The 23415-nt window shown below is 43.3% G+C and overlaps 1 protein-coding gene across 1 annotated transcript; it reads right to left on the minus strand.

Annotated features, from left to right (window-relative positions):
• Window positions 1-1595: 1595 nt before the first annotated feature.
• LOC121838047 lies at window positions 1596-23415 on the minus strand (the record flags this gene model as incomplete). Its single annotated transcript, XM_042294035.1, has 6 exons — window positions 23221-23415; window positions 16614-16771; window positions 14886-14965; window positions 9028-9129; window positions 8772-8936; window positions 1596-1915 (listed from the first exon to the last, which is right to left on the minus strand). Coding segments are annotated over exons 1-6 (1020 nt in total), but the record flags the coding sequence as incomplete, so codon positions are not given.

Below are 23415 nucleotides of genomic sequence, written 5' to 3' on the forward strand. Positions count from 1 at the left end.
AACGCCCTTAGTTGCCTAGAATAATAGTTTTAAAAAAATCCCATGCATCCTTTAACGCTTGAAAACATTAGGCACGAATGGAATGAAAACAAAACGATCGGATGGTTTTCCACACGCCCTACAACCATTTCGTTGAAAGGATGCGCAGAAAATATTTAAAAACTCGGCTACTTCATTTACATTCATTAGCGAGCTTGGCCCATTAAAAAAAGTGACCTGACTTGCTCAATTGAACAATCCTGCCTTCGCTTAAAACGCGTCGCGCGCACCACATTTTTTTTAAAGGGTCCATGAAGGCAGTTTCGAAGTTTTATTCGACGATTGAAATGGATGTCGGGCAGGTCTCAGATACTGTTGACCAAGTTCTAGCCCGAACAAAAGTTTTGGGGCCGCACCAATCGAGCAAACAGGCGCGGTAATAATAGCGCCGGAACGATGCCTGAGACCCCACCGAGGCGGAGGCAGAAAGGTGAACTAAAGTGCGCCGTCGAAGCGTCACGACAGCGGGCTCCTCGTCTGGCGATTGGTTCAAACGATAGACGCGGTCTTGGTTTCGATTTCGGTGTGTGAGATGTGATGAAAAAAGTTTATTTGAACGTTGGATAATGTTTTGAAGTCGTAGTTGGGAATTAATAGGTTTCATACCGTGTATAAAAGCATAATATGAAGCGATCCCTCCGTTTGTCACTGGTTGAAATCATCCCGCACTGCTACCTCGGGCGCGTAACAAGCATCGAGCAACAATGGACAAAAAAAAGAAAAAGAGGTACGAGCGCCGGGGCAGCGGACTTTTGGTTTTGGTTTCGTGCGTCGTCTCGTGTTCGCTTTGCGAACTGGTGTCTCACCAATCATGTCGCTTTTATGGGCAGTAGTAGGTTGCGCGAATGGTCGGCTAAAGACGTGCGGTCGATCGGCAACGTTAGTTTGCAGAAACTGCCGACCGATGCAGCAATGCGCAGCATTGCTGCATCGGTCGCCAATCCAGAGTTCTGCGTCCTTAGCAGCATCTCCTGTTCAGTCGGCGTGAAGTCGCTGAACGGGAGCTCAAACTCGTTTGCGAGCGCGGGGTTGTCGTCCATTTATTCCAGGTTTTCTTTACAGAGCGCCGTGCACTAGAGCGAACCACGGGAACCACACTGAGTGTGCGCTAAATCCTACCGATGCCGACAGTGCTCCCTGACGTCACTTCTCTTTCCAGAGGCGAAAAAAGGGAAGAAATCTGAATGGTTGTTTCGGTTTCCCAAATTTATTTGCAGGTACGAAAATAAGAATCACAACGTTCTTGAAAAAATTGTGTGGCATGCCAGGACCCCAATGCTTCCGAAAACACATTCTTAAAAAAAAAAAAAAAATGCCTTCATGGTCTTTTTAAGTCTTGGCGCAAGTTAGCTGGAAGGCCCTGTACGTTTTTGTTTTGTTTGCACTGAGAACGAAATGAAATCATTGGTTTCCCCAATTCACTTTATTTCCAAGGATGCAAGACACTACACAGTGACAGATTTTTTTTTTTTAAATGTCAAGTCTGCGTACACACGGCTTTTCCTCACCATCCGACATGCAATTGAGAATCACTCGTGTGAATTCTAATGAATTGACACGTTTTGCCCTGTTAGTGTGGTATTACAGGTTATCGGATCGGAAACTCTATATAATGGCGTTCCACAGTTTATCATGAAGGCGAGAACGCAGTCGAGGGAAATCCGTTCCCATACGACATCGTGCAACAAGGTTTCAAAGTCATCTTCTACGTAACGTTCTAGGTCTTCTTTTTGATCATCTGTCGCAGTGCAGTTTTCGTCGATTCCCAATTCTTCCTTATTCTTCTTATAGATTTCCTCTTTTTTTGTTATAAGTTCATCTTCCAGGTCATCCACTATTTTTTTCAACTCGGTCTTTCTCAGCCACAAGTCGCATCCTATAAAATCGACAAAATACCAATCAATTGCGAACATGGTACGGACAGTTTTGGGAGACTGTGGAGGCACTCAAACGTGCAAAAGCAAGGGACTCTCTGCATGTATGTTTTTGTTTCTATTTTTTGCGTGTTCTTTTTTGCTTTCGTTAATCATGTCGTTACTAAAGTAAACAAAATTAAGGTAAGCATAGTGTTTTTTTGTTACGTCTTTTAGCCCCAGACTCGAGCCATTTCACCACACGCCAAAAAAATTAAATAAGATACGAATATCTCATTGAATGGGTATCAATTTTTCTTGAAAGAGAGAGGCAAGATTAGACATTGAATAATTTTGTTTTATAGTTAGAGCTAATCACGGAAGAGCCATATAGTGAAAGCAAAGAAAATAAGCCAAGGCAATGTATTCTGTTATGTGCAGTTTAGACAAAAATGCATACTCTCGAAAATTCCGGCGCCAGTATTGGCCAGTTCAACCGAAGTAACATTGACGCGTAGCTACTGAAGAACCGGGTGCAGTAATAAGAATCGTACTCTATTTGTGCCAACTTTCTGTGCACACGTTCTGGGCTAGCAGGGCTCGTTGATCCTAGACAGTTCCAAAGTACAGAACAAAACTCTAGTATGGAATGAACAATATATATATAAAGCCTGACGTGGCATGAAATCTCTTTAAAATAACAGGTTTACGCGAACACAAACCTAAAAGCCACAATCAAGAACTAACCGAATTCGACAGATGATAGAACTGAGGGATGGATCAATATAAACTCCTAAGTCATGTATGAAATATTCACGTCGCTATGGTTGATTGTCTTGTTTATAGAAATAAATTAAGAGCATATTTCTTCCGTGACAAAAACAAAACGTGTCTTTTAATGTTTCGACGTAATTTTTTGTTGCTCATCACGATGAGATAGCAGATTTGTCTTGCAGCAGCTCACAATCAACCTGTGACTTGGTCCGTCTAACATCTTAATATAATCAACGAATCGAAGGAAATACTAAAGGGGACATTACAGGAAAAATGTTAAACGGCAAGGGTCCTAGAATACAACCCTGAGGAACGCAAGATGATATCTATGATCTACATAACACACCGTTAACATGAGCGTTGTTGATGCGCCAGGAAAGTTATGATAAAACCACGAGCACACCGGTAACCACACCTCATATTCCGATAGCTCGGGCACACATTGATCATGATGCACAAGGCTAAACGCTTTGGTTAAGTGAAAATAAATGGCGTCGACCTGCCCATAGTAGGCAACCAATGGAGCCAACGTCACTCAAATAGTCTGCTAAGTTAATTTCAACACTTTTGGACTTAACAAAACCTTGTTGCGATTAATTCAATATTTATTTGAAGTAACTAGAAAGCTGAACTTCTACCACGCTCTCAGACCGTTTTGAAAATGTGGTATATACTAGGGATGGGAGAATATTCGGTTATTACGAATAGCCAATTGAATTCTGTTCTATTTGGCATTCGCTTCGAATCGAATTTAAGTATTCGACAATATCGAATTATTCGACTCTATAGAATTATTCGACCTTACTAAATACAGTCAAACCCGAAGATATCGAACCCGTTTACATCGAATTATTCCTTACATGGAACAATTTTAGTGCACATTAATGTTACAGTGATAACATATAGTAAAAACTATGGTTACATCGAACAAAATAAGCAGCCGCTACCGATATATCGAACTGCCAAGAGCGCCGTTTTGCTTTGCAAGCTGGCTTTCCCCCAACGCAAGCGGGCGCATTGGGGAAAAGCCAGCTTGCAGAGCACACTGGCTTCCTTTTTTTTTTTTTTTTTTTTCCCGGCGGCCGCGTTGATTGTTTGGAAGGAAAGAAAAAAAAACATCTTTTGCAGAGGGAGCGGGGAGAGGGCGCTCCGTGCTCCCTCTTCCTCGAGTTCCTGTATATGCTACCTACGGTAGAAGAGTTGCGCATTCAGCCTCGGCGCGTGGCCGTAGCGCCGGCTTTCCCCCACGAGATGGATGCTTTGCTCCTCACGTGACTAAATTTGGCGAATAGCGGCGCCGCGCGCGCCGCCGCGCATGGAAAACAGGAGAGGAGGAGAAGGAGGCGGAAAGCAGGGAAACATACGCCGGGGCAAGAGAAACGTCGGCGGAGCGACCGTAAAGGTGGCTTTCTTGCACGCAAACGGATGCTTTGCTCCTCACGTGATGGATCTCGGCGAATAGCGGCGTGGCGGCGCGGGGAAAACAAATGCGCAACTCTGGCTCCCGTAGGGAGCCTATACAGGAACTCTACCTCTTCCCGCTCCGTCCGCTAAAGGGAATATTATTTTTTCTTCCGAGTGGTTACGCAACCGCCAACGAAAAAAAAAAAAAAGTTTGCTTTGTTAGGGTGCTTCCCCCAGCGCGGCAACCTGTCTTAGGGGAAAGCCAACTTGCAGAGGAAAACGGCGCAATGCAACAGCAGGTGCTCCTGCTCGGACGTACTCCGTGCTCTCGGCATAGTTCGGCGCTAATGCGCGAATATAGAAGGCAGCGGCCTCAGCATTTTGGAGTCCGTCGATACCGTAGAAAAATATCGTTATCGCGGATGCAATGAAGAAAAAACAGCAGTGGATGCAAGACTACTCCACTGTGTAATATTTCAGCAGAAAGTGGATTTTTGAGAGTCAAATTCATTAAAACTTTTATATCGAATTACCCGTTATAAGACCCATTTTGCGAGTTTGAAATAAATGGGTTTGACTTACTCTGGCTTGGATTTCCAGCCAGGTGGCGCAAGCTTCCGACCATTTCGTGCTCCCGAACTCAATACACTTCAAATTAACAATTACAGTACTTCTAATACCAAATAAGGACAAATATAAAACTATAGTTTAAAAACATCTTGTGGTATTTGTTGCTTGTACTATTCGAACTATTCGATTCGAAATTATTCGGCCAAAATCACTATTCGCTTCGAATTCGATTCGGATCCAAAGTTCTCCATTCGCCAATGCCTAATAAATACACATAGTGTTTCATTTTAATTTGAAGTGATACCAAAAGACGTGAAAATTACACAACTGCTGTGTGTGCACATGAGGAGTAAAATCAGGGGGTCATATTATTGTGGGATAGCTGTCACAATAAGTCGGACAATTGACTAAAACTTGTTAGGTAACTTTTAGTTAGTGAAAGAGACGTATGTTTCCTATTAGAAACTTGCTGTAGGTCATTAAAGACCACTAAATTGTATAATCTTTGGGACTTAATGAACATGCAAAGTGCGGAGGTACGCTAAAGGTACAACTGCAAAACAGGCTGGCGGTGCGAAACGTGGATGACTATCGTCCGCTAAGCCCAGGAACAAACTTTAGTATGTATCGTTTCACGTTGGCTTGGCAAAGAGCGAAAACTACGGCACCTTCGAGCCAATCAGAGTGACGGTGGTAAAACACCTGACAGTCCTTAACAAGGACACAAGGGAGAGAGCGTAACTCGAGAAGTCGGAGAGGAGAGGAAGAAGGAACTTCCCTTTTAACCCCAACCCTACTTTTGTGTGTCCCAGACGTCGCTGTTTTCCCCCTCGGGGATTCGCCCGTCGCTCAAAATGTTTCCAAAAGGGGATTTCTCTTCTACACCGCTCATGGCTTTGACAGCACTACGTACAGCACCACTATCAATTCGGCCGATAGTTCCGGTACGGCTGAGCGTGCATTAAGGCCTAGAGGGCCGGAAGGGCCGGGAGTGGCTTTGAGGCCGAATAGGGCATAACTGCCGACAACTGCATTAAGGTCGATAGTCTTTGAATGTGCTGGTGTGGCCGCCTCCTCGGGGGTTGCGTTGTGGTTGACGACCGTAGTGGCCACCATATTGCAAAGATGGCGCCAGATGTTTATTTTATTTTTCAGTGCACATCGTATACCTCTCTGCAACGGCAAATAGAGCGTTTTTTTTATTTTATTGCTTCATTCTTTACGGAGACGTGTTTGGCATGTCTCCGCAACGGAGAAGTGCCTTACACGAGCAGGCCAAGGTATGCGGCAATCGACGCCATCTGCACCCAAAAGACGAACCTGGCGCGAGAGTGGAGCTGCATCAGCGCCGCAGCAGGAATGGGAGTGACAGACATGTGAAACCTACAGCACCAGTTCGCAGACAACATGAACGCCTTCCTTGATGAAGTGTCCTGGCTGCTGGTCAAAAAAAAAAAAAAAAACTTGGCGGCCAGGTTTTTTTTTCTTAACATGGCTTATGTGTCTGTAATATTTTACAGCTTGCATGCATGTGTTCCCTTCAGTGTTTCGAGGTAAAAAGATTGAAAATGAAATTCCTAAATTCAAACCTCACTCATCTTTTTCGCAGCCGCCCGGTAGAACAATGACATTTTATTAATTTAGTTGAAGTGCTAAATATTGAAAAGACGCAATAACGTTTTTACTGAGCTCCTATCAATTATAGTATTATAAATAGTTTTGTTTATTATTTTATAATTTATAATTATAATTATGTCTATAATATTATATTATTATAGCTAATAAAGTCGATTATTAGAATATGGGAATGTTATACCAGAAAGGCGCCCTAATTAATAGCATTCATTTGAAAATACGTGTGCGCGTGCGTGCATGCGTGCGTGCATGCGTGTGTGTGTGTGTGTGCATGTAATAATCAAAATATGAAGATGAAGCAACTACTGATCAAACAAATACGAAATGATAATGAGCAGAAAAGCAAATAAATAAATAAACAAATTCGGCTAGGCAAGGTCGGCGTACCGACTGGTGCCGGCCGTGAAACAAACCCAAAACCGCAGTATTTGCAGTGACTGACAGATACACCCTTAAAAATACCCATACGTCTAGTTTCCCGCATCCTGCTCGGAGCAATATAGAATGACGAGATTGAAAATATATTAAGCCTAAAAATGAAGTCTGAGTTGTGACACTGAGAATGGCGTTTCATCCGCCTTGCTCAGTGTGGCGCCATCTATCTCATTTTCTGGAAACTAAAGTTGTCAACCACAACGCGACAGAAAAGAAAAGAATAACCATTTTTACCGATTCACCAGAGGTTATTAGAGTATGTAAGGTACACCTCGCGGTAAGCACGACAATACGAAAAGTCCTAAAGGCGGCAATAACAACATTGAAGAGGAAGAATGCAACGATACTCCTGCGTTGGATCCCGGGACATACGGGGATTAAGGGAAATCGGATTGCCAACAAAGTCGCGAAAGAGTATAGTCGTTCCCTCTTTTCCGACAGACCAGGCCAATCTCAACGAGATCACCCGTACTCTACTGTATTAAAATGTTTGAGTAAAAAATACGATCCTATAGCTACCATAAACAAGGCAAAGAAACAGCTACAGCAACAACTACAAAACAGGCATCCTGAAGAACAGGACCCTATCCCTTCTGGTCTCAAAAGATACCAAACAAATCTCTTGAGAAGGGTAAGGACGGGAAGTGCTATAACCCCGCACCTCCTCAAGAAATGGGAAACACAAGCAAAGTTGAGACAGGACCCGAAATTCATACCCAAGCCACCAGAGTGTAACTTTTGTAAAGAAAAGATCCAACCAAATATCGATCATCTCCTGTGGGACTGCAAACACTTCAGAAGAGAAAGTTAGGATACACATGCAACAATAGATCCCGAAGATAAGCCCAAAAACCTTAGTGAATGGATAAAACCAGCAGGAAATTCCGGAAGAAGACTTCAACTGCTCAGATCCGTCATTTCCTACCTGGAGAAAACGGGCCTAAGTAAAACTTTTTGAATTTTTTCTTAGGCCATGCCGTAGAGAAATTGCCTGAGCTTTAATGATGAAAGAAAATAAACGTATTTTATCATCATCAACGCGACCCCCGGTAAGGCTGTCGCACCAGTCCATTCAAAGACTATCGGCCTTAATGCAGTTCTCGGCCCTTACGCCCTACTGCTTCAGAGCCACTCCCGGCCTTTCCGCCCCTTTCGGCCCTAGTGAACTCTTGGCCGTAATGCGACAATTCACCTTAGCGGGATGCTCCCACCACGTATAACTAGTGAAATAGAGTATTGTCACGTGTCTTGTTCTGACGCTTTTAATTGGTTCACTCGGGCAGTAAGTAGCCTTCGCCGTTAGCCAAGCTATGGTGATACAAGAATAGACGCAGATTTTTTGATCGCCGGGGGGCTGAGAATGCCCCCAAGGTGTTCTCTTCATAAATTAAATCTTCATATTATCGCTGACGTGGGCTATTCACTTTTAGGTATTTGTTGCACAAGCGATGCATAAAACATCTATTGTGTCGTTGTTGTTTTGTACTAGGGCCCACCTCTCATTCTCAATTATCTTGCAAGTTTCCCACTTAGCACGAACTTACACTGAAATTAAGTTGCACTAACATTCTGAATGTATTTGAAATCCCACACGACACCTGCATTGCAAGACATTTCAGTACAGTCCTGCGAGGTCACCTTCTGCAATCGTTATTGCGCGATACTGGGCAATGTTGGGAGCACTCGTTTTTAGTTGAAACAAAACTTTAGTACCAATAGTATCCCTGTTTCGGTTAACCTATACCCATGGATCAGAGCCTGCGAGGCATCGAAAATGACCAACGGCTTTAGACACGACCTCTGTGCAATGAACATACCGCGGAAAGTAGGGTTTATCTTACACATGTGGGACGCGTCTAAGCGCGAATCCTAATAAAAGCATCGCAAAGTAAATCCTTCGTAACACGCCTCATGGACAGCTGGTTTAATTCAAGGTTCCTGTTTTAAGTAACCTTAATTTGGCTGTTTCTTCTTCTGCTATAAAGCAAACCGTAGCTGCTATATTCATCATTTAAATTAGCGAAAAACGAGACAATGTGTTAAAAGTTTTAATGCACGTACCTCCTTCGGCTGCGGAACTCCTAAGGATATAACATTGCGGCTCGTTGTATACGACATACATGTCAGCATAGTCACCACTTTCCGGAGAGGGGAACAAATCATTTAGAACATTCTTCGCAGATTCACCATGGTGTCGTGCACCCTGCCAAGAACTCACAGCATTTCCTAAGTGAAAAAATCATATTCGCAATTCAAATTGAATATAGCGCCAACAGAAACAAGCTCCAAGCTTGTCGAGAATTAAACCTGAACTTACCCTTATTAGGAAAGGGAGTACTTCTGGAATAGCAGGTGGAGTTATCATACTCAGCGTACGTGTAGCTTCCTGGGGGAACTGGAGTAGCGTTTGGGAGCTTTCCTGATTTGGGGGTACAAAAGCAATTTAACGCACTTTTGATATAGTTTAGGCGATTAGGCACCTGAAATCCTCCCGGGCTGCGCGGTAATCCTGACCTGACAGTGAACCGAAGCAGTGAAGAAACTAATTACAACTATTTGAGTTTCTGTAGTTGGTTAAATTTTTTCTAACTAAATACTTTTTCAAGTTACAATAAAATGTCTGTAACAACATCATGTAAACTAAGGCTTTTAATTAAATATAGACCGCCTGCAAAATCGGTTTCTCAACGTATCGCGCTGCGACTTTCTAAAGAGGTGCAAGCGGGTGGTGGAATTTTACAGCGAAAAAAAATCAATAAATGATGTTACGTCGTTTAAAAGGAAAAGAAATAGCCGAAATCATCAGGCTTACTCCGCTCCTTTGGGTTAGGGGAACCTAGGTACCGTTTCGGGGGGGGGGGGGGGGGGAATGGGGGGGGGGGGGCGGGGGGGGGGGCTAGGCGTTTGGCCAGCGAGCCTACGTCCTCGGCTTCTAAGCCGAAGACGTAGGCTCGCTCCAAGGGAGAGTTAATGCTTTCGCATTAAGCGCAGCTCTTTGGCGCCTGTTTCCCCGTATAGGACGTCGCCGTCGGTGTAACCACCCCGCTAAATTTAGCGAAAAATTGGATTCGTGTTCAGGTCACGTGACGTCAGTTTACCCGATAAATCTGGCGGAGAAACTGAATTTGTTTATGGGTGATGTGACACGAAGTAATGTGGGGTCATTTTCCCCGCTAAATTTAGAGTGGGAAATAAACTGGTGTTGAAGTAGTGTGGCGTCAATTTTTCAGCTAAATTTAGCGGGAAAACTGTGGGAAGAGGAGGATGGGAGGGTACATAGGTGGAGGAGGGGAGTGAGGGAGGAGAAAAGGAGGAGGAGAGGTGGAGGAGAGGGGGAGGGGAGGGTACGGGGGGCATACACTCCGCTCCGTACCCTCTCCTGCTCCCCTACAAGAGCCGCGCCCTAAGTTCAATATAGAGATTTGTAAACGTCTTTCATTTTTTTTTTGTATTGAACAAGGTAAGTTTGTTCCTTGATTTTTTCATTGTAGCCGTCCACTACATGCTTGCACCTTTGGAGTGAATCGCAGTGTGATACATTGAGAAACCGATTTTTCGGGGACGTCTAATGTGCCTTAAAAGCGTTAGCTTACATGCGGTATAAATGGAGCTTAGTAATTTCTGTGTGACTTGTAACTTGGCTTGGTTACAATTACTTTCCGAATTTTCCCTTTTGAGCATCATCGTCGAGCACTTTAAATCTGCGGAAGCCCCTGTCGTTGAGATTATTTGAATCATTACAGGGTTGATTTTTCATCACACTACAATTTGTTATTTTTGAGTAATACATATGGTGAGCAGCACTTTTGGAACTGAAGCAGACGGTTAACACTATCGGTAATTAAATTCATGAGACGATTGTCTGAAACAGGCTAACATATAACCGCACTGTAGTAAATGCAACGAGTAAGATGATCGTGAATGTAACCTGCTAAAGCTTTTTTGGTGCATCTGTTCTCCAGCGCATGACAAAATGACAGGGTATCTCGATCCAGATGGAACGGGTCTGAACAAATTTTAAATTCAAGGGTGCAGGCGAGCTGGTTAAGAACTGACGCCTTTAACCCTGCAGAGCGGGTAAACGGAGGGACAGGACAACACGATTCTCCACACACAGCTGAGGTTTATATGACGAAACACAGCCTTAAATAAAAACCAAAACCAAGACGAAAAAAACAAAACAAAAACGAACAAATCAAAAGAAGACACGGATGACAGCAATGATGTCACGCGTACCCAAGCAGGATACTCGTATCCAGAGTACATATCAACGTCCAAGCGAGATCCGGCAAAATAGAAATGATAGATTACATCCTCATACCAACACAAACAACTGAGGACGAAGTAAAAGTTAAACACCGAACGATCACTCAACAACAAAAAATAATGAGGTCAACCAACTTCTAACAGAGCCACAAGAAAGAAAAGGTCTTAGATTACGAAACGCTTTCATGCGAATGTCTAGAGAAACAAACATGTTGGTAAAACAAATAGCATGCCTGTCCATCATATCAATGACTCTTTCACTAAACATTTGTAACAATCCCTTTCCCAGTAGGGCACTTCACTATTTTCTCCAAACAACGACACAATTGCTACATGAAGAGAGATGATTCGCTAATTCTGAACGTGCGGATTCGTCTTTGTGCGCTCGTTTGTGTTCAGTTAACCTGTCATTAAGACATCTAGCCGTCTGACTCACATAGCAAGAACCGAACTTCACAGAAAGTTTCCCAACTACACCCAGATTGCAATTCAGAAGAGGGTCTTTGATTCTTGTTACAACCAGCCTTCTGTGACGAAACAGGTGTAAGCCGGTCGAGCCGCACAGCTGTCGCACCAAACGTCTTCACTAGCACTTTGAGGTTATTGGAAGCACTGTGAAAATGAGGCAAACAAAAAAAAAAAAACCTACCATAACATCCCCAGAGTTAGCCCACCTAAAGTCAAAAGCAAATAGGGTGAAATAAGAGGTGGGCTAACTGTTTGGGTGTGCGATCAATAAAAAATTGAAGAAAAAATAGTTATTTTTAGATTTTTGGATTTACGAAACCTGTAATGCAATAGAGGGGCGAGGAACAAAAGACAACTCTCCCTCCCAGTCGGCGACGTTCGCTTATCTCTCGCCGTGTCTAGGTAACACAATTTCGGCCGAGGTCATGATAGGCCAAGACCCTGCAATTACTAAGTGGGCTATTTCTCGGCGATTTATAAAAATAGCAAATCGTCCAAAAATAAGCGTGCATTATTTTTCAAAAGTGGGGCATCTCTGGGAGCTTACGGCACTTTTCCCTACTCCGACACCTTTCGGTAAGTTCGAACTTTTTTAGCAAATGATGGATGACCGTAAACACGAACGCCCTGCTGTAGTTCGCGAAGAACAATCTACGAAGCTGCTTTACCAAACCGGTGCCCAAACGGTGAGCACTAGAAAACTTTGTTGAGTTCATTAGCACAAACTTAACAACTCCCCGCCCTACAATTTTAGAAGAAAAACTTAGCTCAGAGTGCAAGCAATGGCTTCCCCACTTTGTTTCCCCACTCTCCAGGGTTCAAAATGTCAGTTCAAGGCAGATAGTTTTTCTTTGAACTAAAAGTATAGAGTAGAGTGAAGTAACTGCGATGTACAACTTAGTTAAATTTTTTTAAACAAACTTTAACGAGTTACAATTGTAAGTGTGTAACTGTAACTTGAATCCATTTAAACTAGGGTAACTGAAACTGTAATCTAATTAGCTGTCATAAGTAACTTTTACAGCTCTGTAGTAAAGCTAGTTCCGACGATAGTGGCACCAATATGGGCTGATATTAGCAGGTGCCACCTAGCTGTGACGTTGCCAGGGTTAAGAACTTACGGAGCTTAAGCCTCCCCTGCCCCCACCTCAAAATTCAGCCGACCTATAATATACACAGATATATTTGCACCCCCTCCGCCTCGCCTTGCCCTCACACCCCAAGTCATGGACATCCGAGCCATCACCCCACAGATAAACCTTTCTGGCTAGGCCACTGCAACCAGACACATGTCTGGCCGCTTCAAAGCCACAACCATGCCTGCCCGTGGGGACCCAATACACACCCGCATTGATTGTCTTTATATAATCCACCTTTACTACAACAACCTACCTAATGTTCGGAGCACTCTTACTCTGAGTAGAAATCCTCAATCGATTAAGTTTTCGACTCTACTGCCACCAATGTTGAGGTGAAAGTTTTCCAAGCTTGTATTAGTAAAGAGAGTTTTCTTTCTTTTTTTAAATTCATTACTTCGTAAAATTTATTTCCGTATGACCCACACTGAGCGTATCCCCTAAAAACCAAATTCTAGCTTTCTTCTCGTGGTAGCGGGAGCTTCAGTATCTTAGAGTTGACCTGAAAACCTCGGTAGATCATCTCTTACGCGGGAGTTAATCAGGGCTCGGTTTGGTTCACGACAGCCTTTAAACATCGGCCGAACGTTGCAACAATGAACCTAACATGGTTAAATGTAGCCTACACAAACCGATAATGAGCAAACATGAGCACGATGGTTTGGCAATATTTGTAATATTGGCCAGTCAAAGCAAGCGAGTTTGAATATTTACTCATACTGGTTAATTTTGTGTAGTCCGGTATGTCATCCAACCCAACCTTTTAGATTTAAACCAATATTTACTCAACACCGTGTTTCACCTATTTAAGTTAGAAGAATCTGCCTCTCTCTCTTTATATATATATATATATAAAGAATCGGGCTAAGGTGCACGAATTTTCATAGTTAAAAAGTGACATTGAAACGATAGATAGCCTCACCATATGAATGTAGGTCCTCGTTCTATGTTTTTTTCAAGTGTGCATTGAAAATATTCTTTATTAAGAAAAGGATTAGACAGAAAAGTAGCACAAGTTCAAAGGTCACCAAATTAAAAAAAAAGCAGAACTGTTTTTTAGAAGATCTCCTACTTTTCTTTGATTCTCTCTCACTCTCTCTCTCTCTATATATATATACATATATATATATACTTTTTTTTCGGCATGTCGGCAGCCCTTCAAAGCATCAGGGAAGAAATTCGCACTTTCTAAATTAGGCTATTTTGTTCTCGTGTAACATAGCCCGAACATCTAACCCTCCTTGGAAGCGCCTATTTATCTAGATTTAGCCTGTCGCACCTTCCCACGTTTTTGAGACCCGAAACAGGGCTTACAATTGGTCCTGCCCGGTGACGTGATAAAGTGTTAATTATCTTTAAAACTGACCTGTTGACATCTTAAAATTCCAATCAGATTGCTACTTTGCGGCTCTTTGGTATCATTTGCCTCTTTGTTCTCGGCAGTTTATCTGTAGACGAATGCCTGCTACCAAAGATAGCTTGCTTATAAACAAAGCAAGCTGTCAGCTTGCTTCGTTTATGAGGACAAGGACGTTTCAAAAAGGAAGGTCCCCCTATGCTTCAGGTGAATTTCGTAAGCCTCACACTAAAAAAAACTAGAGAAACCTGAAGTGGAAACTTCAAATGCATTTTTCTCAGTTTCACTTTTTAGCTGGAAATGTCATCATTTGAGGTTCTCATAGCGTAAAACCTTAATTTAGGGGTATCCTGAACTAATATTTTCTAAAGAACAAATTAAAGTACTCACTGGCGAAAATAATCCCTGGGGAAGAGGAAAAAGAGGGACAAAGGACAAACACAAATCTCCGAACACAGCTGGTGCGCGACCGAAAAATTCCGCCTAATCCGGGTACCGCTTGCACCGTTGCATTTAATTGCATTATCATCATAAAGTACTCAATCTAAGAGAAAAAGCTCTTTCACAATAAACATTTTGTGAATTTTATTTTTTATTTTAGGGTGTTATTTTTTTTCTAAAATTACCGTTTTTTGTACAATTTGTAGTTACCTTAACTAGTACTATTTGCACTTTGCTTCAGATTAAATATAATTCTTTGGATTGAAATTACAATTTTTCTTTAACACATTTCCTAATGAAGTCACTTCTTTTCTGGAGCTTGAGAAGCATAAGATGCTGTATAATTGGTGTAAGAGGCTGAAACTATGGAATTTATAATTCCTAATAGGACTTAATTCGTCCTGAAAATTTGAATAAATTTGAATGAAGGGTCGAAGGTTTATGCTACCAGGCAATAATCCCCACCGCCCCCCTCCCCTTTAAAGCGTGGTTAAAGTTTATACATACCATTGAAGTTGGCCCTTATAACGTTTTCAAGCGGGTAGTCAGCTTGATTCAGAGCTCTCACTTGTATTGTGGTATTCTCGCTGTAAATATTATAATTTACGACCAAATTAATTTTAAAACATATCCGCCGAGAAACTGAGAAAGAGAAGGAGACGAAAGTGTGCGGGGACTTCAGAACGCTGAGTTCTGATTGGGAGGATTAGTGGGTAGATCTAAAGCTGCCTTTGTCTGACGTAGTTGACTGCGGAAGTTGCCTTCTCCGAACGCTCTTTCGATTGAGTCAACTTGTTTTTGCCCATCGTCCGGTCCTGTGCCTAAAAATAGTTATTCCGTAGCCCAAAACACTGTTCGCTAAAGCGTGAGCTATTGTCTTTTTCGTTGAATTAGGTATTAGAGAGCTGGTATTGTACAGTAAACAATGTGCGTTTCTTAGTCGATTACAAAGTTTTGACAGATTGGAATTCCACGACAAATCACGTTGTCGAATTGATTTTCTCAGTATTTAACATGAACCCCATAAGACATAGGACAACAATTACACGATATACAAATCGAAGCATGCAAATAGAGAGGTTGATCGGACGTTAAATTTTTAAGGAAATTACGAAAAAAGACAAGCTGAGTTTAAGATGTATTTATCCTAAGACATTTTATCTTAACCAGTCATGAAGTTTGCAAGTGTCCTCTTAGATTAAAGTGATTTCTACGGAAAAATTAAGATGTTTCGAAAGTAACACTGTGTCATCCGGGTATGGGAACAATTTGCGTGTTAAAACTGAGTTGAACATATCGTTTACAAAAATGTTAAATAGAAGACGTGATAAAAAAGCAGAACACCAGCTTTTAAGGTAACTCGGGAGCTTCGACTATTACTTATAGAAACTTGTTGTTTCCTCCCAGTTAAAAAGTACCGGAGGAGAAAAAGGAAAGGGCCCGGGAATCCAACGATTTGCAATTTTGTCAGTAAAATCTTGTGACTCACTCTATCAAATGCCTTTGCCACATCAATAAAAAGCGCGCGAGCAACCTGATGCCCCTCGAAGGCTGGATGCAATTCGTCTGCAAAATCTTCCAGAAGTGGCTGGCTCCCACACTCATTGACAAATCCATATTGATTGGGCGACATAATGCTAAAGCGATCAAGAAAGGCTGTCATAGTTTGGAAAATGTGTTTTTCTAAGATTTGTTCAATGCAAGGCAAAATGGAAATCGGTCGATAATTGTCAAGTTTTTTATGCTCTCTCCTTTGAAATAGTGGCTTCACTAGTGCGCCCTTCAAAGCATCCGCGATCATCCCGGAGGGAATGAAAGCATTTAACATGAGAAGGATCACAAGTTTCAAAGAATCATACTTTAGGCGCAGATCATTGTCAGTGACGCCACCGATAAAAGACGCCTTGTTCGTTTTGAAACTAAAAAGCGAACTTCGTAGATCGATTTCCGACGTTTGGGGTCTTTCTTTGCGGGGTCTTCTTTTGTGCACGAGAGACTGTGCGAGTTTCGACTTGTTTTATATTTAATGCGGGGTCCGGTCCCACAAGCCCCTGCTGGTTTTGATCGGCCCCAGTAACACACTTGGAGAGAGCGGCATTTATGAATAAATGATTAATAATAATAATAATATTATTATTATTAATATTATTAAAGCACCTGCAATAAATATATTATTATAATAATAATAATTATTATTATTATAATTATTATTAAGCTGAGTAGTAATGTACTTACTATTTCTTTTTTTGCGTATCGTAAATCATTATTATGTGAGTGGCGGTTTTGTTGGTTTTGTCAGTAATCTTTACTGTTGCGGAGATACATTTCTTTTTAACGGGAACAGCGGCGCGAAACAACAGAAAATACGTATCAGTTGACGTTTCTTCTAGGACCTGCAATCATCAAAAGAAAAACATCTCTTATTTATTTCCTCAATACTTGGAGAAGACGCAAGGCAGGGCAACTAAATAGGGCACTTAAACCCGTGCCACACGGGAACTCGACTGCCATTTCCAACGAATGACATTCGTGTGATCGACGAATGAGCTCGCGATCTGCCGCGCGTGGAACGCACCACGCTCAGGGCGTCGCGCGCTCATTGGCCGATCGTTCAAATGTCATTCGTTCTAAATGGGATTCGAGTTGTCCGTGTGGCACGGGTATTACTGGTCCTGTTGACAGTAAAATTCAGGCATTGCCCCACTTTAAATCACAGCAAAGTAATGGTGTTCATCTATAATGCATAGCCTCAATCAACACTCATACAAAAAGAACAAATCGAACGCCTGTATCACTAAGACTGGTTTCAACACGACCACAACATGAATGTGCACGTGCCAATATATTACTGGCAAGCGCGTATTTGTGTAACCGTTCAGCATAAGTATATGTTTACATAGAAGTAACACGTGCAAACGACGCAGCGGATTTTAAACACCTCTAGCACGCCGCATGTGTAGGTTTGATAATTCTTTAGTACTAAAATGTACACTCAAAAAAATTATTTTGCGTACGGTCATCCCATGCTTTTAGGAAACGATATTTAATGATCCTCTAGCACTCCCGAGATTATGTTTAATTATAGTTTAGGTATTTCTGTTTTTTTTTTTTCGTTTTGCGTAATAAAGTAGTATGGTTTCTAAAAGATTGGGTGATAATGTACCGTACCTTTAGGTGTATATCCCACAACGGTCACTTTGGGGTCAAAATTAGGCATCTCGCTTAGATATTCCGCAACCCATTTATAGTGCACACTTAGTACATAGTCCTTTCATTTTGAATTCCTCTCAGTTCAGGGGAGCAAAAATTGTGAATATATTTTCTGCGTTGTTTTGGCAATGGGCATTATTTTAACCGTGAAACGAGTAACTATACATTTTTTTTATTATTCATACAATCCACCTTAATTATCAGGCATTAAAAATAAGACAATAAGTTATTTAATTTCGACGAAACAGTTTTAGAAAAGATAAATTAACATTAAAAAACAGCGTGTTTGTATGACTCAACACCTTGTTGTTTACCTCAGTCGCATGTATTTTACATGAATCGAAAGGTCATCAGTCTGGTAGGTCGCCTAAAATCCCCGTGATTGATACGACTTTGCGTCGCAGTATTAAAAGGTGAATATTAGTTGTTTTCTTGAACTCAGGAATTAATTACAGTGCATAAAATCATAGAATCGGCACCTCCTCGCCATACATATCGTGAAATCTAGTTTAGGAAATACGTTTCACAATATATATTACAACGGCGCGACTGAGCTAAAAGCAACACTATTTTCAAAATGCCACGAAAGTTTTAGGACAATCCATTTCATTCTAAGTTTTTAAAGATATTCAGTGGGAATAACAACGTTTGTTTTTCTAACCAGCATTGTTTGCTCAGAAACTTTGATCACCCAAAAAAGGGTGGTCCAACGTTGTTCACTCTAATCTATACGCAACTTCGTATACTCAGATCCAATCTGTCCTAAAATAGCGCCTACACGAGTGAATATTTCCGCCATATCCTGATGTTTGACGTTTGTTCTTGACAAGATGCCTATCAATGCAATTTGCAAATAACCATCACCTTTGGAAATTCCTGATTTCTTGTTAAATAAAACAAAAGCAGTATTCCATACTCTACTCGACATTGCACTACTTAATTACTCACTTTCTGACTGTCTGCGTCCGCAATCATCATAGTTTGTGTCAGGGACACATATGTCAGCAACACATTTATGTTTCAGGAACACATTTATGAGTTGGGAGCACGTGAGTATTTATATCATCTTCAAACTCAGAAATTTTTTTAGGGCTCTTTCAAATGACTTATATATGTGCTTATCGAGGATAAAAACACCGGAAAATACTTGAAGGGCATATTTCAGACAATTTGTGGGTGCGTTTACTTGTCAAGCATATCTTGAAGATGATCGGCATTTATTCATGTTGTCAAATATTCAGTCACTAAATATATTTGTATAATCATCAATAAATTTGACTGCATGAAGTTCACATAATCACTTGAGACCGACATGAGAGGACTACACTCGAAAATACGCCATATGTTGAGTCTGCGGAAACGGGCTTTTTTTGTTCGCTGTTTGGCAGTGAGAAACACCGTGCCTTGACACCATGCCGTCACGTGACCACCTGGCACATGATTAATCATGGTAACGATACAAAAGCGCCAAAAAACCCCACATTTTCTCATGCATTGCGATTCGGTATATGGCAATTTGATCACCACGTATAGACCGACACGCTGTTTATAAACAAACCCGTGTTTTCCCACATGGGCACTGCGCTTGCGCAGAAACCAAATTCGCGTGAAGCGAAGTGTCTGCGCATGCGCAGTGCCGTCGACAGCGCCACCGCAGCTGCGTGACGTCAGGGCCGCGTGTTGGTCTATAGGGTAATTCAAGGAGACGCCAGGCTCTTTAAATCGACCGCAAAATTCGGTTTCTTAAAGGGGCACTCAAGTGCTTTTTGGAGAAGCTTGTTTTTGGAAGCATATAGTTTGTTGGGCTTCAGTCAATAAAAATGACCAGTTCTAAATGGCAAGGCGCCCTAGTAAACTCACAGCAATAGAAATACACAGGCACTATATCCTCTTGCGGGGTCCATCCCGTGTCTCCACCACCTCCATAGAATTCGACCAATAGAAATAGCGAACTGCGAAAAGGTTGCTAAAGTTATTATTATTGCTCTTTTTAGGCACATGCACATTATATTTTGACAACAACGTCAAATCTTTGGCTGTAGGTGACGTAATACAGCTATTATTGTTTGAAAAAGAGCGAACTACGTTTTCTCCTCGCCTTGTTACGCGGGAGTGATGTGCCCACGCACATCACTCCCGGGTGTGCTACAGGCCAGCTGTAGCACACCCGGATCGAGGCACAGCCCCTCGAAATCCGGGTGGCTTGTCACGCCGCTCTGCCGGCCCTGCTGCTTGCGAACGGCGGCCGGGTAGTCACGGCAGCAGACACACTCTGCGACGGTTTCCATCGGCACGCAGCAACTGCATTGGCACCTTAAAACAGAAGACCAGCATCAGCTATACATATGAGAGGTATAATAAACAGCTCATCACCTACTAGTTGGTGTTCCCAAGCCGCTGGGTTGCGTCGTCGGTTTCGTCGTCTTCCTCCGGTGTCGACATTGAGCATCGCGAACTGTCGTCCGAGTCCGTCGCGTTCGGGGCATCGGCGTCGCGCGTAGGAGTGGCGTCGTAGGAGATTGAGCTGATATCTGCCGTCCGCCGAAGAATTTCCACCTCCAACGGTGTTAGATTTGGCAGGTCCATCTCCGCACGACTCAACACCCGAAGTAAACAAAATGAGTCCCAACGAGAATCCATCAAATACGCGCGCATTCAGAAGATCACTCCGCCGGTTCGAAGGATCAATCCGCCGGGAAGCCGTCACTCGTGATTGGATGGCGCACGCCCTTCCCTGCTGCCTTCCCGTCCGACAGCGCCCCTGACGGCGTGCGCCTAGGCGCAGAACAGCGATCTTTGATTGGATTTTTAATAGGGAAATCGGCCGCCCTTGAATGTAATTTTGGGATTTCTAGGATGCTTAGAGCCCGCAGATTGAGTTATGACAATAAATAGACGATCTCAGAATCCACTTGAGTGCCCCTTTAACCTATCCGGCTACGACTTTGTGCAGCGTTGCCCACAGATGGTGCATTTTTTTGTGCAATTTTTAAGAGCTAACTTACCTGAGGAAAAATCAAAGAAAGATAAAGGCTTAGCTCCTATGGAAACCCAGCGACGCCATCGGTCTTCAAACAACACGGCACCGTTTCGCACGGGAGACAAGAGATGGCGCAAGCGGTCGCGACGCCAACTGCCGCCAACGAACGAGCATACGACGCCGAGAGCCGGAGTATTTAGCAGACAAGGAACTGCAGTTCCTTGTTGTTACCGCGCCTTTTTTTGTTTCTGCGACTGTCGCCGCCTGCGGAACGCGCGCAGCTTTTGAGTCAGAAAGTTCGTCTGCTAAAGACGCCGGCTCTCAGCGGCGAATGCTTGTTCGTTGGCGGCGTTCGTTGCGCCATTTCTTGTCTCCCGTGCAAAACGGCGCCGTGTTGTTTGAAGACCGGTTGCGTCGCTGCGTTTTCATAGGAGCTAAGCCTTTTTCTTTCTTTACTTTTTCCTCAGGTAAGTTCGTTGTTTGCAAACTTAACAAAAAAAAGATGCACCATCTGTGGGCAACGCTGCACAAAGTCGTAGCGCGATAGGTTAAGAAACCGAATTTTGCGGTCGATTTAAAGAGTCTGGCGTCTCCTTGAATCATACTGTAGAAATACAGCTGCCAATTTCGATTAAAAAAAAAAAAAAACATTCATTTTGTAATACAAAAAAAAAATTACAGTGAACCGTTTTGTATTGGTTACTATCATAATTTTTCGGTTCAATACCGGTTTGGTTACGGTTCAGTTCCAAGATGGCGGCGGAAATTTCGGTTCGGTTCAGTTCCGGTTCGGCTAAAAGTAACGGTTCGGTTCGGTTCCCGTTTTCGGTTCGGTTCGCTTCCGGGTCGACACTTTGCCTCCTGCACTGGTGCAGAAAAGTGTAGGGCGGTGTGCTTCCGGTCGTATCGCAATATTCATACCGGAAGTACACCGCGCTATACTTTTCTGCACAGGTGCGAAAGGTTCAAGTAAATCGAATGCGCCTAGTGTCTTTCTGCACGCGCAACAACCGCGCCTAGGGTCTGCGCGAGCAGAGCACGAGGCGGCACGAGCTGTCTCGTCAACTGGCGCTTGCCTCCTGTGAACTACAGTTATGGCGACGTCACGCACGCGGGGAACGCTTAATGAGGTCGTTTTACTACAGTGTACTAGAATGCGGGGTAGTGTTTGGACCGGCGCGGCTAGGCAGTGGCAGCTCGTGAGGCTGCGCGTATAGACAACAATCACGACGCTGGAGTCGAGAGCAGAAAGTCGCTGAAGCCCGCACATGCCGCCGCACGTGCGCGCGAGCATGTAGCGTAGCCTCCCCTATTGGCGACGTGACCGATCGAAAGCGTCGCAGTGGTCGGCCTTCCACGATTGGCCGAATGCTGTCTTCAACGTCAGCAAAGGATTTCTCGTCGACAGAAATAAGAGTAATGTAAGTACTTCGATTTTGACGGTATTGTTAGTGTTCGTTTAAAAGCGTATTGGTTTCTAGCTTCCACCATCCTAAATACAAGCACCATCAAACTTCTGGTTCAGAAAGTAATGACGTCACGAGAGGTAACCAGGGAGGGCGCCACCCAAGCATCTCGCCGGTAATACTCACAAAGCCTGGCGGTTCGAGGACAAAGTCATGGAGTGCCCTTCGCCGATTTGGAGCGGGGGATCTCGTAGCATAGAGCATCGAAGAGCCGTTTCTCGGGGAACCCGAATGTCAGCGCACAGCTTTTGTAGCGGGGAGGACCCGAAACACTCTTTTTTTCACTCGGGAGAAGTGTGTTTGGGCTTCTCGCGGCAGCGGGGAGCAAGTCACGTGGCTCTCCTCTCATCTGTTGTCTGCCGCTCTACCTTTTCCATTTCGGCGGCAGCTTATCGTGGCCATCTGCCAGGCTTTGTCAGTATAAAAGAGGCTATCGAGGAGCAAGTGCCCAACCACCACCCCGTTGAGCTCACTACCAATGCACCGGTGTCGACACCTGTCACGATCTACACCACGCGCCTCACACGAGCGTCTCCGGTCCCAACACTACCCAGTCTTCAATAAAACACTGCATTTCTATCGAAAACATGGAGGTAGGAAGAAGAAGAGGCAACACAGGGACACAAGCTAGCCAAATGAGAAAAGCCGGTGTGAAGCCGGAAGTGGAGGACGTGGTCGGTGGAACGCCCCTAAGGGTGACCAAAACCGCACCGAAGCCGCTGCTGACACCGAATCAGGTGTGCGTTTCGTCTAATAGCGTCTTTTGGTTTTGGTCATCGTTGGAGGCGTGTCTCTCTATACCTGAAGTCTCCCCCGGCTTCACCTCTTATGGCGTATGTCACCTGGAGAAAAGCTGCAGATGATATAATTGTAACTTTAGCGCGATATCGAGCTTCATACACGCTCCACGCGTATTTACTGATTCAGAAGTTTTCAATGACACTCAGCTAATTTCTGACTGGACTCATATCTTTACCTTTAATCATTAAAAAGTTCATTAACACATTTGAGCTAATTAACTCATTGGTCTTGATGTTTATTTATTCATAAAATGTCTCTCTGACCGTGTAGCTCACCTGCACAGTCCGGATAAGTATAGCTTTCGTGTATTTTTAAACCAAATCTCGTAAAGCCTCAAAAACACACTGAATTTCATTCTCCATCCCCTATTATCTTAATCACATACCTTCCATGCATCTTGCAGAGACCCAAGCTCTGGGTAGTTGAAGGTAGGGTTGTTTTCCGGGTTTTTCATTGTCATTTTCTCCTCCCAGTGAAAGCTCGGCGTCCATTCCTTGTACAGTGCCCAGACCTCAGCCGTGGCGAGACATGCGAACAACAATGCGTTCTGGAGCCCCATTACAACGTATTCTATCAGCAT

Source organism: Ixodes scapularis, unplaced genomic scaffold (assembly GCF_016920785.2).
Source record: "Ixodes scapularis isolate PalLabHiFi unplaced genomic scaffold, ASM1692078v2 PGA_scaffold5__190_contigs__length_132052651, whole genome shotgun sequence".
NCBI lineage: Eukaryota > Metazoa > Arthropoda > Arachnida > Ixodida > Ixodidae > Ixodes > Ixodes scapularis.